Below are 16,436 nucleotides of genomic sequence, written 5' to 3'. Positions count from 1 at the left end.
AAGCCATACATCTGTGGCCAATTGATTTTTGACAAGGGTGTGCCATGTCCATTCGATGGGGAAAGAATAGTCTCTTTAATAAATGGTGCTGGGACAACTGGAATTCCACATGCAAGAGGATTAATGTGGACCCCTACCACTCACCATATATACAAATGAATCCAAAATGGATTAATTACCTAAACATTAAACGTAAAGGCAGAAAAATCATATAAAATATGTCCCCTGACCACATGCAATTAAATTAGAAACTAATAACAAAAATATATACCTTGGTGCTCGCTTCGGCAGCACATACACTAAAATTGGAATGATACAGAGAAGATTAGCATGGCCCCTGCACAAGGATGACACACAAATTCGTGAAGTGTTCCATATTAAAAAGAAAAAAAAATTAAAAAATATATATACCTTGGGAATTTCAAATATCTGGAAGTTTAAAAAAACACTTCTAAGTGATAACTTACATGTCAAAGAAGAAGTTACAAAGGAAATTAGAAAATATTTTGAATTGAGTGAAAAGGAAAACAGAACACAGCAAAATCTGTGGGCTGCAGCAAAAGCAGTGCATAGAGGAAATGTTATTAGCAATAAATGCTTACATTGGAAAGAAGAAGGGTGTCAAATCAATTATCTAAGCTTCCATGTAAAAAAAAGTAAATTATATCCAAAGCAAGAAGGAAGGAAATAATAAAGATCAGAAGTTAATGAAATTGAAAATAGAAAATCAATGTTACCAAAGATGGGTCTTTGAAAAGATCAATAAAACTGATAAACTTCTTGCCAGATTTTTCAAGGAAAAAAAAAAGAGAAGACATGAATTTCCAATATCAGAAATGAAAGAAGGGGCATCAAGACAAATTCTACAGATATATGAAAGATAATAAGGAAATATTATGAAAACCTTTAACCATCCAATCTGACAACTTCGATGTCTTCCAACAAAGAAAATTCCAGAACCAGAGGCCTTCACTGGTAAGTTCTTCCAAAAAGGAAGAAATAATGTCAAACTATACAACCATATTTATTGATGCAGAAAAAAACATTTAAGAAGATAAAATATTCATTCATACTAAAAACCCTTAGCAAACTAGGAGTAGAAAGGGACTTCCTCAACTTGATGAAAGCCTCTACAAAAAATCTACAGCTAACATCAACCTTAATGGTGAAAAGCTTATGGATTTTCCCTAAGACTCGGAACAGGGTAAGTATGTCTGTTCTCACCACTACTATTTAAAGTCATACTGAGATCCTAGTCAGTGCAGTAGGGCAAGAAAAAGAAATGAAAGGCATACAGACTGAAAAGAAAGAAATAAAATTCTGTTAGATGATATGAAAGTCTACGTAGAAAAATTCCAAGAAATCTACAATTGAAGCTACTAGAATTAAGAAGTGAGTATAGCAAGGCCACAGGATATAAAGTCAATAGATGAAAATCAATTGGATTTCTACATACTAAGAATGAACAGTTGGATATTGAAATTAATTTTTTAAAATTACCATTTACAACAGCATCATAAAGAACCATGAAATACTTAGGTATATATCTAACAAATGATGTGCAAGATGTAAATGCTGGAAACCACAAAATACTGACGGAAGAAATCAAAGAAAGCTTAAATAAATAAAGATTTTTTCATGTTCATGGATTGGAAGAGTGATTATTGTTAAGGTGTCAATTCTCCCCCAAACTGATCTACAAATTCAGCACAATCAAGGAAGTGTGGTACTGACAAAAGAATAAACAGATCAATGGAAAGAATAGGAAAGAAAAATCTACAACAGTCAGATGGAACCCTGATTCAGATAACCTAACCCAGTCTCTCCAGAACTCAGATAGTTGCATCTCCCTAACCCATATTAGTGGCAGTCTCTTCCAATATGAAAAATTTAGAAGGGCCATAGTCCAAACACCTCTAAAGAGAGGGATGGAAAGATCAAAGGTGATGGTGGAGTTATACAGAGAAGATAGGATTTAACAATGAATGTGAATGCTGAATCATTAAATTGATATCTCTTTTAGCCGCCAGTATTTTAGAGCAGCTAGACATAGAAACCTAAAATTGTGGAATTGTAACCCATGTCAAACTCTGAAATACGTTATACAACTAATTATGGTGCTGTGTTTTGAAATTTATAACTTTTTTGTATATATGTTATTTTTCACAAAAAAAGAAGGAAAAAAGTCTATTGTGATGATGAAAAAATATTTAAGCCCTCTGGCCTCTTATATTTTGGAGCAGCTAGAAGGAAAAATCTGAGAGGATCGTATAGTAGCCCAGGACAAACTCTGGGATCTGTCCTGTAACCACTTGTTGAAGAGTGCTTTGAAAACTATTGCTTTTTTATTTCTTTGCTTTGTACATATATTATACTAGACAATAAAAAAAGAAAAAAGAGCTCATGTCTGAAGCACCTGTCAAAAAAAATAGGAAAGAAATATTATCATACATATATTAAAAATTTATTTTTGACAAAGGTGCAAAAGCAATTCAATGGAATAAGGATAGTATTTCCAACAATTAGATAGCTAATGGAGAAAACAAAAGAACCTCAACTCATACTTTGCACTAAATACAAACACTAACCCAGAAAGGATCATAGAGCTAAATGTAAAATCTAGAACTATACATCTTTTAGAATAAAACATTGGAGAAAATCTTTGTGACTCTAGGACAGTAAAAGATTCCTTAATACAATACCAAAAGCACAATCCATAAATGAAAATACTGATTAATTAGATTTCATTGAAATTGAAAATTGCTGCTGTTTGAAACACATTGTTAAGAAAATGAAAATGTAAGCCACAGACTTGGAGAAAATATTTGCAAAATGTCTATTTGATAAAGTACTTATATCCAGAATATATAGAGAGCTGTCACTAAATTATAGACAATGAACAACCCAATAAAAAATGGGCAAAAAATTTGAGTAGGCACTTCACCAAAGAAGAGTTACAGATGGCAAATAAGTACCTTAAAAGGTGTTGAACTTTATTAGTCATTAGGGAAATGCAAATTAAAAGCACTATGCGGTATCAGTATGTAGCTATTAGAGTGGCTAATAAAACACAAAAACTGACAATACCAAGTGCAGATGAAATTGTGTACCTCATACGTCTCTGTAAGAATTAAGTGGTACCTACTTTCGAAAACAGTCTGACAGTTTCTCATAAGGTTAAATATACACTTGACATATGATCCAATAATCCCACTGCTGGGTATTCACCAAGAGATACAGAAGGTATGCTCACACAAAACATGTACACAAATTTTATGGTGGCTTTATTCATAATTCCAAGAGAATTGGAAGCAACCCAAATATCCTACTGGTTAATGGATAAATACATTGTTGTATATCTACACAATAGAATACAACTTAACAATAAAAGAAACTGGTCTACTGATAACTCATAATAAAATGGATGAATGTTAAATGCATTATGCTAAGTGAAAGAAGCCAAACTCAAAAGGGTTCTTTCTATTGTAAATGCATTATGCTAAGTGAAAGAAGCCAAACTCAAAAGGGTTCTTTCTATTGTATGATTCCATTTATTTGACATTCTAAAAAGATCAAAACTTGGGCAGAAAACACAACAGCGGTTTCCAGGGGCTGGGGGTGGGGAGAGGGGGTGACTACAAAGGGACACAAAGGAGTTTTTTGAGGTGATTGGAAATATTCTATATCTTGATTTTAGTGGTGGTTATGCAATTGTATGCATTTGTCAAAACTCGTACAGTTGTACAATAAAAAAGGAAGGCTACCTGACTTAAAAAGATTACATAACATACATTTTTTTTCCATTTTATTTTTGGAACGTCGCCTTGAATTGATTACACAAATGCCATTGGACATACTATTTGGAAACGTCATTTTCTTCTTTTAGGTTATCTCAACAGGCTCTTTAAAAATAATTACCTGTTTGAAAAAATTTCATGACTTTTAAATACTTTTCTTTAAAGTTTGGAATTGCTTCTGCTAAGGACCTCTTCTTTGTCTTCCCAATTCTGAGTCATGTTGAAAACTCCCTATTTACAGGATTCTGAATCAGTGTACCTGAGACGGCTTAGGAAACCACATCATCAACTAGTCCACCGGTGACTGACCGTTGATAAACACTAGGAGGCAGTAGAACATTGTAGTGAAGAATTGTGGGTTCTGAAATCAGATGTCTAGTTTAAAATCCTGCCTCAATCTCTCATTAGCTGTGCAGTAGAAACTGTCTGTGCTTCAGATTCTCCTTTGGTTAAAAAAAAAAAAAGAAAAAGAAGAAAAGGGCTAATGGCATCAACCTCATTAGACTGTTGCAAGGATTAAGTGAGATGACATATGTTAAGACACTTAGCACAAGTTCACCATTTAGCATGTGCTGTCACTGGTATGACAGTATGATAGACACTCCTGCAGTGTTATTGTGGGAAGCCCTCTTTTATGAAGGAGTGGGGCTGTTGGCTCAAATCTAGAATTTCATGGGATGGAAAGAGATCTATTTGCATTTTCATTTCTATGGTTATTTTCTTCCCAAGTGCTTCACAGTGGACTGGGAAAGCCTCATGCTATGAAATAGAGCTGGGACGGGGTGATAAATATGAGGGAGTGAAAAAGGCAAGGATTTGGGTTCAGTTCATTTCAGGTCAAATTCAGGTTGCAAATTGTCAAGCACACGGGCCTCAAAACAAAAGACTGTCTCCACTTAGAAAGTTTGCTGCAGGTATGTGCTAGTTGAAGAAAATGATTTCCTGTTGTATAGAGTGTTATGGGACTCTGAATTTGCGCGATTTGTTTTTAATATAGGAAAGCACAGGATAATGTTCCTGCTTCTTTTGCATACTGTGTAACCACAGATAATGTTTATACCAGCATTTGGAAAAAACCCACAGAATTCACTAAATAAAGTCAGCAGGCAAAGGATCAGATACTCTAAACGGATGGGACCTTGAGAGTCTCTGATTCAAGTCATGGCGCATCGTATATGCAAAGTGGCTTTTATCAATTGCCATTTTTATAGACCAGATAGTTGAGGTTATGTAATTTTACAAGGTCACATGAAAAGTGTCAGAGAGGTAAACTAGAATTCAAGTTTCCTGCCTCCTGATATAAATAATATTGTTTTTGACAATAAAGATGAGGGTTGGCTAAACTGGCATTTGGGAAGGGAGGCTAGGAATGTTTGCTGGGACAAAATAGACCGTGAAAGAGAAGCACAGGCATACTTGAAGAATCTGGGAAAATACACACACCACATATTTTTTTAAAAGTGTGATTCGTAGACGTGTAATCTTATTTCCCATTTCTAGGGTTTATATTCAGGACACTTTTGTGATCAACGCCAAGTACCTTCCTACCATGACAAACTTTTTTTCTTGGAACAGCCTTACACCTAAAAGTCAAAATATAATGTACCCCTGATATGCGGTTCCAAACAGTATAAGTCCTAAATAGGACAAAAGAGCAAACAAATGTTAGATGTGCGTAAAGATGATGTGATTTACCATCTGTCAAGATGAAAATACAGCCATGTATTTACTGCTATTTAGAGTACAATAATGGAAAAATCCCAACACATAAATCAGACCGGGAGTCAGAGATTCTAAAATGAATCCATCGTACTATCAAACTCTACGGGGATGACTTAGATTTTTCCTGAAGACTTACTCCACTGAATAATCATGATGAGCGCAGTGATTGTGGTGAAAATCATCTGTAAATGTGTTTTCTTACTTCCTTATGAAAGCAATAAACTGCACATGACGAACCTAAAGCAATTTGTTTAAATTGTGAGATATCTGTTTGAAAAGTCACAAATTTAGCTCCAATGTCATTTATAGTTTTGGTAATAAAACAGATTCTTTTTTTCTGGAAGAAAAACAGCCTATTCCATACTCACATATAACAAACTATACTTTAATAAGTTTCCTCAGCAAAGCTGGCTGTTTATTTTCTTTTCCCAGATGGGGTGGTGTGGGTGGGGAAAGGTAGAAAATAAATTCTGCTGGCTAAGGGGAAAAGTCTTCATGGTGGGGGAAAAAACCTATTAGCCTCCAATACATGCTGCTGTCATATCACAAACTTCTTCAAAAGACCTGAGTATATCAGGAGTTAGAAACAGGGTAAGATAATGGGTAATTGGAGCTGAAGGGATACAGACTGTGCAACAGGACTAGATACAAAAACTCAAAAATGGACAGCACAATAATACCTAATTGTAAAGTAATCACGTTAAAACACTGAATGAAGCTGCATCTGAGCTATAGGTTTTTTTGTTGTTGTTGTTTGTTTGTTTGTTTTTTACTATTATTATTACTTTCATTTCTTTTCTCTATATTAACATTCTATATCTTTTTCTGTTGTGTTGCTAGTTCTTCTAAACCGATGCAAATGTACTAAGAAACGATGATCATGCATCTATATGATGATGTTAAGAATTACTGATTGCATATGTAGAATGGTATGATTTCTAAATGTTGGTTTAATTTCTTTTTTTCCGTTAATTAATTAAAAAAAAAAAAAAAAGACCTGAGTATAGAAAGCTGATGAACTTAGAAAAAAAGTTTCCGTAGCAGGATAATTTAATAGCTGCTTTCAGCATTGACTATGTCAATTTTAGGAAACTGTATGAAACAAAGAATGCTTGGTAAGAGGGAACCAGGCCAGGAGAAAAACAGGGTCTCACAGTGCTGAGGTTTTGGGTATCTAATAGCCAAATGCCTTTCCTCAGATTTAATGATTTGTGCACACAATATGTTCAAGGACGATCCCAGGTTAAGTTGTAAAACAAGCTCACATGAACTGTGGCTATTAAAATAATCAATCACACTTTTCACCAGAGAAGGAAGATAGTTTTGTCTGGTTTTCAGGTTGGTTGATTATTCAAGTATCCTCTTTCATAAACGTATGCTTCCTCACTTTCTGACCAGTTTGTAATTACGCAAAAATAAAATGCTGCTCGAATCTCATGCCCGCATAGATGTTTATCTTACACAGTCTTTATGATCACTTATGTTTATGTATGAATGCATTTTGTCTACTATAAAATATTTAGATTTGTTAAGTTTAAAAAGCTTTCTCATTGTACAGTGCAACTTTTTCATGTATTTCACCCAAACCATAAGTCTCAATGTTTTATAATCTCAGAATAAGAAGGATTTATAGTTTCAAAATAAGTGTATCAAAACACATTGGTTGGGCTCTCTGTAGGAGGTTTGTACTATTTTTGCAACTGTCTTGCAAGCTTGAAAGTATTGCAAAATAAAAGATGTTAAAATGATAAAAGAAAAAAACAACAACACATTGGCATGAAGTTGGGTGGTGAGAAAGCAGTCGTTCATAAGACCAAATCCATACACATACACAAGATAGCAATTAAGAGGCCAAGGAAAAGGATGCTTTGATAGATACTTAAAACAAGATGAAAGAAGATCTTTGAAAATGCCCTGGAACTGAATGAAAGCAACAGGCTTCCCTCTTTTACCAGAGCCCTGACTCACAAATCTGTACAGAAAGACCCTGCTTACTTGAAATACATCTCTACATACGTATTCCTTTAAGTAACCTAATCTATTAGATGTGCAAATTTCTTTTAAGGATCCTAGAAGTTGTCTCTTATATGCACAACACAGGTATATAGGTGGCTGATTTTACACGTACAGAAACTGGGTGACCGGGCCGTTAAACTGAAATAGTAAATTTCCTTAAAATACCGTATATGACTCTTGATTGACTCTAGTCGCATCCCCATCAGTTAGGATTATATTTATCTATGATCCATCAGGTTCAAGTCCTTATTATTATGAAGATATCTTGACTTAAGAAAGGACAACCTAGGTGGCAAAAAACATATATATATTTTTAAAATGCCTATTTCACACAATTCTCAGTTTGAGAAAGTGACTCGTTTGGTGGAGCCTGGGACTTAGGACTCTCCTTAACGGAATTTGTCTTGTATGAGACTAAGTTTTAAAGTAGATGGCGGCTCACTGCTGGGACTGCTTAAGTCACTTGTCCAGAGAGAACAAAGTTCTGACCCACTTCATGGTTCAGTACTAACAATGGCTGGTTAGGGAGCTGATGATATTGGGCACTGTGCTGACAGCTGTGCTAACATGATCTCATTTATTCTTCTCCAAAGTCCCATAAGAGCCTGTGAAGTGCACAGAGATTCTTTGCATCCTACATCAAAGCCGAGAAGCACCCCGTTTCTGTTGTCACAAGTATTGGGTGCACCTATAGTCCAGGAAGAACTTGGGCAACTCGGAAGCTCTCAAGCTCAATAAGGAAATGTCAAAATGAGGACCACAATGCCACACTTCCTCAGGGCAGCTTTCCCTGAACACTACCCCCATTCCACCCTCAAGTAAGGCATTCCTGTTATAAGTTCTTCTAACACATAGACTCTTTCTAGCACTCAGAAGTTTTAAGTATATATTCATTGTATAATTACTTGTTTGGTCTGTCTCCCTACTAGACAGTAAGCTCTATGAGGATTTTATTTTGTTTTCCTTTATGCCTAGTTTAGTGCCTGATGTAAGTAAATACCCAGAAAGTATTTATTGAATAAATGAAGATGGTCTGAGGAGAAGCTATCAGTTGTAAGAGAATGTTTTAGGGAGAGTAGCTTTGCAGAATTCACAGTCATATCAGAACTGAATATTCCTATTATGATAATCTTGGTTGAATGTTTTACAGTTTATGAAGCTTTAAGATCATCTGATTCTCACAGATTGTGAAGTAGGCATCATGGCCCACAGATTACAGATGATGAAAGGGAAGCTCTGAAGAGGTTGGTTTATCCAAGAGAAAATGAAAAGAACAGAAATTTAGCATTTTCTATGCACTCACAATGTGTTGAGGTGCTACACTACGCCCTTTAAATTTAGAATATATAATTTCATCCTCACAATATCCCTAGAGATAGGTAACTATTATTATTATCCCCATGCTACAGATGAGAAAACAGACGCCTGGAGAGGTCCAGTAAAGTGATTTAGATTATTGAATAACCAAGAAGCACAGGACCAGGTTTCAAAAACCAGGTAGCTTGTCTCAACAATGCAGATGATAAACCCCTATGCTAATATGTAGCATTGAGAGGACGCTAACGTAGTTGCTGTGCTATTTGTACTTGGTACTGCAGGGCTTCTGATTCCTGGTTTAATTCTTCTACTTCATGCATGTTTGAAGTTTCACCTGGACTTAGAATTTATCATTCGGAGACCACTGTGATGTGACTTGTATATGACTGCAATCATATGAACTAAATTCAGGTCAAACCCTGTACACTCATTCATTTTACTTTTGAGAGGTTTCTTGTTGCACACATCTATTGAATATGTTGGGAAAACTTGGTCTAATGTTCTACAAAACATTATTATGCAACATAAAAAAATTTAAGCCCTTGAAAACGTAATGATAAAAAGTTCTTTTTTGACTATATCTCCTCAAAGAGAAAACAATGGCCAATACTGTAGGCACTGTACAGATCCAAGCCTCTAATCATTTAGGATCTCTGAATATTACACTGTGAAATTGAAGAGAGAACATGAAAATGCTTTATCATTTAAAAGAATAAGCAAATAAAAGCCCTTTCTTCGACTTCTGGATAGGAACTCAATCCACTCAAAATTTCAGGTCTGCAGAGGTCTGTGACAGGTTTCCACAAGTGAGATATGGCACTAGGCATGGGCTCCTGGTTAGGAAAACTGAGGAGAGCTAGGCACAAAGGGTGCCAGCTATGCATCTTTTGATTATCACTGACAGCATTTCAGAGCCAAGTTAGAAAGGGTAATGGCTCGAATTATTCAGCTTTTTGTGTTATCTGCGCCTCTTCCCCTTTGCATTATGGATAACTGAGGTTTTAATCTACAGGAGTGACATTCTAGTAGATAAAGGAAGGGGGCAGTCCCCAAGAGCAATCTGAACTTCTGCTTAGTATATTTACTCTTGCTGTTTTCCTTCCTCCTCATTTGTAATTGAGGAGACTTTCTGACAAGAGAGTGGCATCGGGGCTTCTTAGATGGATCAAAGGACCGTGAGCTGGGATACCAGGTTCTATGAAAAGGTCTGCTATTGAATTTGCTCTGCTACCTTTAGGCAAATCATTTGATCACGCTGCGCTTTGGTTTCTTCCTGTGCTTGCTAAGTGTAAATAACATGTATTTGATTATTTTGTGGTTACTATAGAGTATTTTAAATGTGTGGGTAATTTATTCTTCCAGGCCAGCTGCTCAGGTATAAAGTAAAAATCTGCCCCTTCGAGATGCTAGACTTCTTAGGAGTTAGCTGACCCCAAATCCTTCAGGCTACAACAGCATTTAGTTGTTTCACCCTTTCAGTTTCCAAGTTGCCTGCTCAGCAAGCTTACTTTATAAGGGGTGGGAGAAAGGGACATATCTTTTTGCCTCCTTTGTCTTCAGAACGGAAATATGCCGTTTGTCTGCTGCTTCCACCCTCCTCCTCCCACTTTGAAAAGATGAAGGCTTTCTTTTGGCACACAGCTCCTGTATCTGTAACACTGATCCCAAGACAAGAGGGAGAGGTGACACAGTAAACAAACTGAGTTATTTGAACTCGCTACTTTAGTTTCTTTTTGATGATTTGGGCCACTATCATTGGAGGTTTGAAGTAGATTTAATAAGATGTAGTAGGCTCTTTGAGGTTTTGGCAGGAAGCAGACAGGGAGTATAATGGAAAGAGAGAACACAAAGTACTCCCTGCCCCCTTCCCCCCATCCCCCTTTACATTAGGCAACAAGATGTCCCTGTTAGTGAAAGGTGTCAAGCTGAGATTCTCAGAAGCTAATAAAAATATCTGTGGGTTAGGAACGAGGCTGCTGCTTATCAGATCACCACACCACTGTTTCATAAATGAAAAGCTCTGAAATGCAAATTTGTCATTAACCTAAAGATTGTTCTTTTGTTTTCGACTGAAATGTATTTACATTATTTCTGGTGTAGTTAAATTAAAAGCGTTTTTAAACAGACAAACCTAGAAAGGTGTTATTAAAGCTAGAGGATCCATGAAATACGTTACTCCTCGGCTGTAGCTTGGGTAGCGGCAGGAAGAATTTTAGACATAGGAACACTGTGTAACCCTTCAGTTTTCAGACGTTGCTAGGACTCCTAGTGCTACACAGGCGTAAACATCCGGGTAAGCACCGCTCCCAGAGCTTACTTAGCCTGAATGTTTGGTCCAACTTCCGTCTGTGAGTTCAAGAAAACGAGCAGCCAGCGACTCTAATTTGGGGTCTCCATCCTTAGGCAGGGCCATCAACACATCAAAACATTACCTGCCCAACTGCAGTAGCTTTCAACAAAAGCAGAGCCTTTGGCCCGCAATGTGCCAGGCTTGGGGGCACGGGGCCGGTGGTGGTATCCTTTATCCCTAGATTCCTATAATGTCCTGCAGTTCATGTGAAGCAGGACGGAGGCCCTTGGCACTGGGGGTTTGACTCGACGCCTCTAAACATAAACTGGAGGTATGCAGCCATGCCTGAACAGTTAAGAACTGGCAGCGTTTGTCTCTGGGAAGGACTTGGTTCTTGAGTGTTAAGACGTAAGAGGGGCTGACCCGCTCTCACCCCTCCACCCCCGGCCAATCTGCCCAACAAGGTGGGCGCACCGCCCGGGTGTGGGATGAGGCGCCCAAATGCAACAATTACGGCGATGAAAGACCAGCAGTCCTGCGGGAACCACCTTGGAGGAGCGGAGGGGCTTCAGTTACCGCCTTTGGAAACGACCCCTCCTCCCCTAGAAAAATTAAAATCATCTCCGCCATTACGTGGAGCCGTGGCAGAGACAGGAAGCGTGGACGCGCACCGGGCGAATGAGCGCTCCTTTTGTCCCGCCTCCCGGCCCGCCCGCTCATTGGACAGAGGGAGAGCGCCCCGGGGAGCACGCGCTCCAGCCGCTCGTACGTGCTCCGGCTGGAAACTGGCGCCGCCCGCGGCTGCGTTCCGGGGACGGAAGGGAAAGGGGCGGTGGGAAGGCTGCGTGTGAGTCGGCCGCTCCTCCCCATCCCCCGCCTCGGCCCCGAAGGGGCTGGATGGGCAAGTTGGGCGCGATGGCTCGAGCGCCGGCGGCGGCGGCGGCGGCCGGAGGCGGCGGCGCCTCCTCCTCCTCGCCCCGGCGCGGGCGGTGATCTGAGCGAGCGGCCGCGGCCCCCGATGAGACTGTTAGCGGGCTGGCTGTGCCTGAGCCTGGCGTCCGTGTGGCTGGCGCGGAGGATGTGGACGCTGCGGAGCCCGCTCACCCGCTCCCTGTACGTGAACATGACGAGCGGCCCGGGCGGGCCAACGGCAGCCGCGGGCGGCAGGAAGGAGAACCACCAGGTACACTGCCGGACCCCGGGCCGGGGCGGGGGCGTGGCGGCCGGGCCTTCCCGCGCTGAGTCCGGCTATTGTGCCGGGTGGCTCGGCACCGCGAGAGGGAGGCCGGGCCCTCGCTCCACGGTGCCGGCGCTTCGGAAAGTTTTCCCCCCCGACTCCCCGGCCGGGCGCCGGTCCTCCACCCCCGGGCGCCAGGGCCCGGCCGGGTAGCGTCTTTTGTTCCACGTCGCGGGCAGAGCACGGCCTCCTTTTTCTCCTTCCCGGGCCCGAGCGTGGGCGCCCAGGAGCCCCGCATTGTCCCCCGGTCCCCGGAACTGATTGCAGAAGCCCGGCCACCTCGGCGGCTGCTCCCGGCGGCAGGATGGGAGGAACTTTGGGGCCGGTGCGTGGCGGGGGGCACCCGCCTAATACCGGGGCCTGAGATCCAAAAGAGCCTCTCAGACCGGTCAGCCCGGACAGCCTTCATAACCTCTGGGAAACATAACGAAAAGCCGGTGCATCTTTCTGTCTAGTTGAATCTCTGAGCATACAAAGGGTCATAAAGAAATTTAACCATGCATCGTGAGCCATTTCACTCTCCGGGCTTATGCAGGTGACATCTTCCCTAAGCATTAAAAAAATATGTTTGAAAGGTCCTGACTCCCATCCTACGGAACCTTCCTTTCTCATCCTTCCCAGGGGAGATTTCCTTTAAACTTCTATTTAAGTATCTGACCGGAAAGATGTTTATGAGGAGGAAGATGATGCAAGCTATTACAGGAAGGGCTTTTAAAAACAGAACTGGGCTGGAGTTGAATTCCTTTAAGAGTTGTACTTGGGGATCGTGAGTGATGCGATGTGACCCGATTACCGTCTTATCATTAGCCCAGTTTTGTGTCACTTAAAGAAGTACGGGCAGTTCAGCTGTAGAATTAAGAGTGAGCTGTTTCATATTTGACCACACTTGCGGTTAACATTACGTTCAATTAGAAGAGGCTTTTGAACTCTGCTAGGGTGCTGGCTCATAATAGCTAGCATTTATGATACAGAGAGTAGTGGCTAATTATTCTCCATGTCGTCTTGTGTATCATTTTCACATTTCTTATTTTTCTGTGTTATTTTTCTTAGAATGCCAGATATTCAGATAGTTTACACTGAGGTTGATTTCGTGTGACTTAATGACAGTAAAGAATTATCTAAGAAGTGGATAAAGCAGTTTATTCAGAAAAGAGACATTTTAGTTTTGACTTAGTGAATATGTAGGTCCCCTTTTCCTTTATTGAAAGGAATCCTAAATTTATGTTTATAGAAAATACGTATATTTTTTGTAATCTCTCAGGTATTGTAGTTTGTTAGGCAGTCATTCCTGTGATAGTGTAAGAAGTGGTAAAACCACGTTCATTGCTATGGAATAATTATTTTAGTTAATTAAGAAACAACTCTAAAGTCCTGTACTGATAACTGCTACTAAAATGACGTATTCATATAGAGTATGGATAATGGCATAGAATGATTAATTAGAAATGTCATTTTTAACAAAGATTTGATAGAAAAACGGTCTGGATAAGGAAAAAAAGGCTTATTTCCATTGATGTAGAATTATGATTGGGTGTTTTATTTGAACACTTATTATCACCTGTTCTGCAGCAAACTTGATAAGTTTTCATTGCTCATAAAAGAGTAGATTTATTTTAAAATTTGAAAAACTGTTTAAGCAATTTGACTTTTATGGAGCCTAGTAGAATTATAACTGGTTGTCATAGCCTCAGAATGTCTCCTAACAGGATGCCTTCTAATTGTGTACGTTTTAAAAACTGTCTGTCACACTTAGGAAAACTTCATCTGAGATTATATTCGTGTGTGTGTGTGTGTGTAAACACGTATGTGTTTTAACCATTTGCACTGACAGTTTCACAGATTTCTCCATGGTGAAGTCTAATCTGGTGCTTTCTGAGTATTTAGGGGGGATTGACTATTTTACTTAGAATAATGAATCCAGACTTTGTTTCGAGATGAATACGTTCACATTGTGAAAATTTCTTTTATGAGTAAAGATTAAAATAAAAAGTATATAGAAAACACAGTAAGATAAAGTGAGGTAAGAGACTATTCTACGCAACTTGGCTAAATGTATTATATTCCAGGATCCTAAATTTACCTTTTAATTTCTTGCTTATAAAGTAACTTTACTCTTAATGTTTTTTTAAAAATTTTTTAGAATTAATAGTTTTATGTAAAGTCTTCTGGTGTTCATCTGGTGGTGTTGATTCCATAGCCAACCACATCTGGTTCTTTTGGAATTGCTTGAAAGGGTTGTGGATTTGATTGAGCTGTACTTAGCACAAGTTTTCCTTCTGGTTATTTTATTAAGGGATTATGGTAGAGTGTTCCATGGTTAAAAGAGAAATCTTGTGCAATGTTTATTCATTAAAAATTGCTACTTAGTATAGCTTGGAGATGGAAGGGCCCCTACTGGTAGGCAGCTCCTCATGCTAGAGGGAAAAACATGAGTGAGAAAACTGGTTTCTCTTACTTTGGGCAAGTGAAAAGCAGGGGCGTCTTTTAGAGCAGGAAAATGGCCTGCGGGCCAGTTTGGACTCATTGACTTTTTTTAGGCTTGCTGACTTTTTGTACTGGCTGTGAAGAAAAAATTGGTTGACATTTTTAAATAGTTGCAAAAAACCATTTTGTAACAGTGATGATTTCATGTATGAAATTCAGTTTTGGACCACAGCCATGTACATTTACATACCTATCATCAATGGCTGCTTTCCTGCTACAATGGTAGGAGTTTAGTAGTTGCAACAGAAGACTGTATGGCCCACAGCCTAATATCTTTATTATCTTGTCCTTTACAGAAAAAGATTGCCAAGTCTTGCCATAAAGTTTTTCCAAGTGACAATTCCCAGCTTTCTTAATCAGCAACATATTCTTTTTATTTTTATTATTGTTTTTATTTATTTTATATTTCTTTTTATTTTTATTTAATTTTATTTTTATACATTAGCAATGGACAGGTAGAAATTGAAATTTGAAAAGTAACAACTATAGTAGCTTCATAACACGAAATATTTAGGGGTAAGTCTAACAAGCTAAGTGTAAAATTTATTTCCTGAAAACTGGAAATTGTCCATGAGAAGCAGCATATTCTTAAGCACAGGTTGCAAGGTTTTAGATTGACTCATTAGGGAGAAATAGAACCAGGCAGTGAGGAAGTAGTAGATGTCTCTTTTCAGTGTGGGCATACTTGCTACTTACAACGACAACAAAACTCTGAATCTAGTCTTTTAGTGAACATAGTATTTAAAGTTAATGCAACTATTATGAGTTCTTGAAACTTGAAAGGACTCATAGGCTCCACTAACTAGACCCTAGATAATGACAGTCATTGAACAACTTCTCAGTTCATAGAGTGAAAAAAGGATTATTATACAGCTTGCTGGAACCTAACCATGACAGTTTCTCCAGCTGACATACTACAAGATTTTTTACAAACACAAAACATTCAATATCCCAAATTAGTAAGGTGGAACGTAAAATTGCAAGTTATCTGTATAGATCTGTGACTTATTTTTTTCACCTTTTATGCACTCAGAGCTGTGTTGTGTCACAAGTGATGATGGGCTCAAGATGGAATTAAAATGATTTTTTTTCCCCAAATGAAAAAATAAACATCACTGTCAGAGGCCAGATGTTGTGCCAAAGTTCAGATCTGGTCTCCTGTCCCCTCACCCCCCATTTATCTTGAGGAGGACTAAGTCAGGCTTGAGTTAATAAAGCTCAGGGCAGTTGCCAGCCAGCCAGATGGGCACGTGGATCCCTGCCCTCCTCTTAACTGCCTTCCAGAGTCTAGAGGCTTTTGCAGCTCAGTACCAAAGAGACTTTGGAAAGGCCTTCTTTCCTTCCTAAGAACCTGTGTCGAAACCCTAAACAAATGTTTGCTTCAGTTTCACAGAACACTTGGGCTTCTCCCTCCTGCTGGATTTACCAGGGCCTTTTACATTCCCCTTTGAAGGTGCCCTAGGAGACCCTGTAAGTTCCAGTAAAAGACTGTATTGTTTGAACCCTCTGAAACGTAGTTAAAATCTTAGGATTGTAGAATAGGAAGAGTGAGTGAGTATTTGAAATGAAGATT

The 16,436-nt window shown here is 39.1% G+C and overlaps 1 protein-coding gene and 1 non-coding gene across 6 annotated transcripts in view; both read left to right on the top strand.

Moving 5' to 3' along the window:
• The first annotated feature begins 275 nt into the window (after positions 1-275).
• LOC143667867 (U6 spliceosomal RNA) lies at positions 276-382 on the top strand. Its single transcript, XR_013168175.1, has one exon. It is a non-coding gene; the product is annotated as a U6 spliceosomal RNA (small nuclear RNA).
• Positions 383-9,962: 9,580 nt separating this feature from the next.
• Positions 9,963-16,436, top strand: part of METTL9 (methyltransferase 9, His-X-His N1(pi)-histidine) — a 45,997-nt gene continuing 39,523 nt past the window's right edge. Inside the window, exon 1 of one of the 5 annotated variants that reach the window (XM_077141565.1) lies at positions 9,963-10,057. In XM_077141565.1, the coding sequence (XP_076997680.1) occupies positions 10,013-10,057 (45 nt within the window). In that variant the 5' untranslated portion in view covers positions 9,963-10,012. Of the gene's footprint in view, positions 10,058-11,915; positions 12,326-16,436 lie in introns of those variants that run through there. The other 4 variants (XM_077141566.1, XM_077141567.1, XM_077141564.1 and 1 more) reach the window with 4 other exon arrangements.

The sequence above is a fragment of the Tamandua tetradactyla genome, chromosome 23 (assembly GCF_023851605.1).
Source record: "Tamandua tetradactyla isolate mTamTet1 chromosome 23, mTamTet1.pri, whole genome shotgun sequence".
In the NCBI taxonomy this organism is placed as follows: Eukaryota; Metazoa; Chordata; class Mammalia; order Pilosa; family Myrmecophagidae; genus Tamandua; species Tamandua tetradactyla.
The sequence above is the reverse complement of the archived record's forward strand: the minus strand, read 5'-3'. Positions and strand labels throughout refer to the sequence as shown.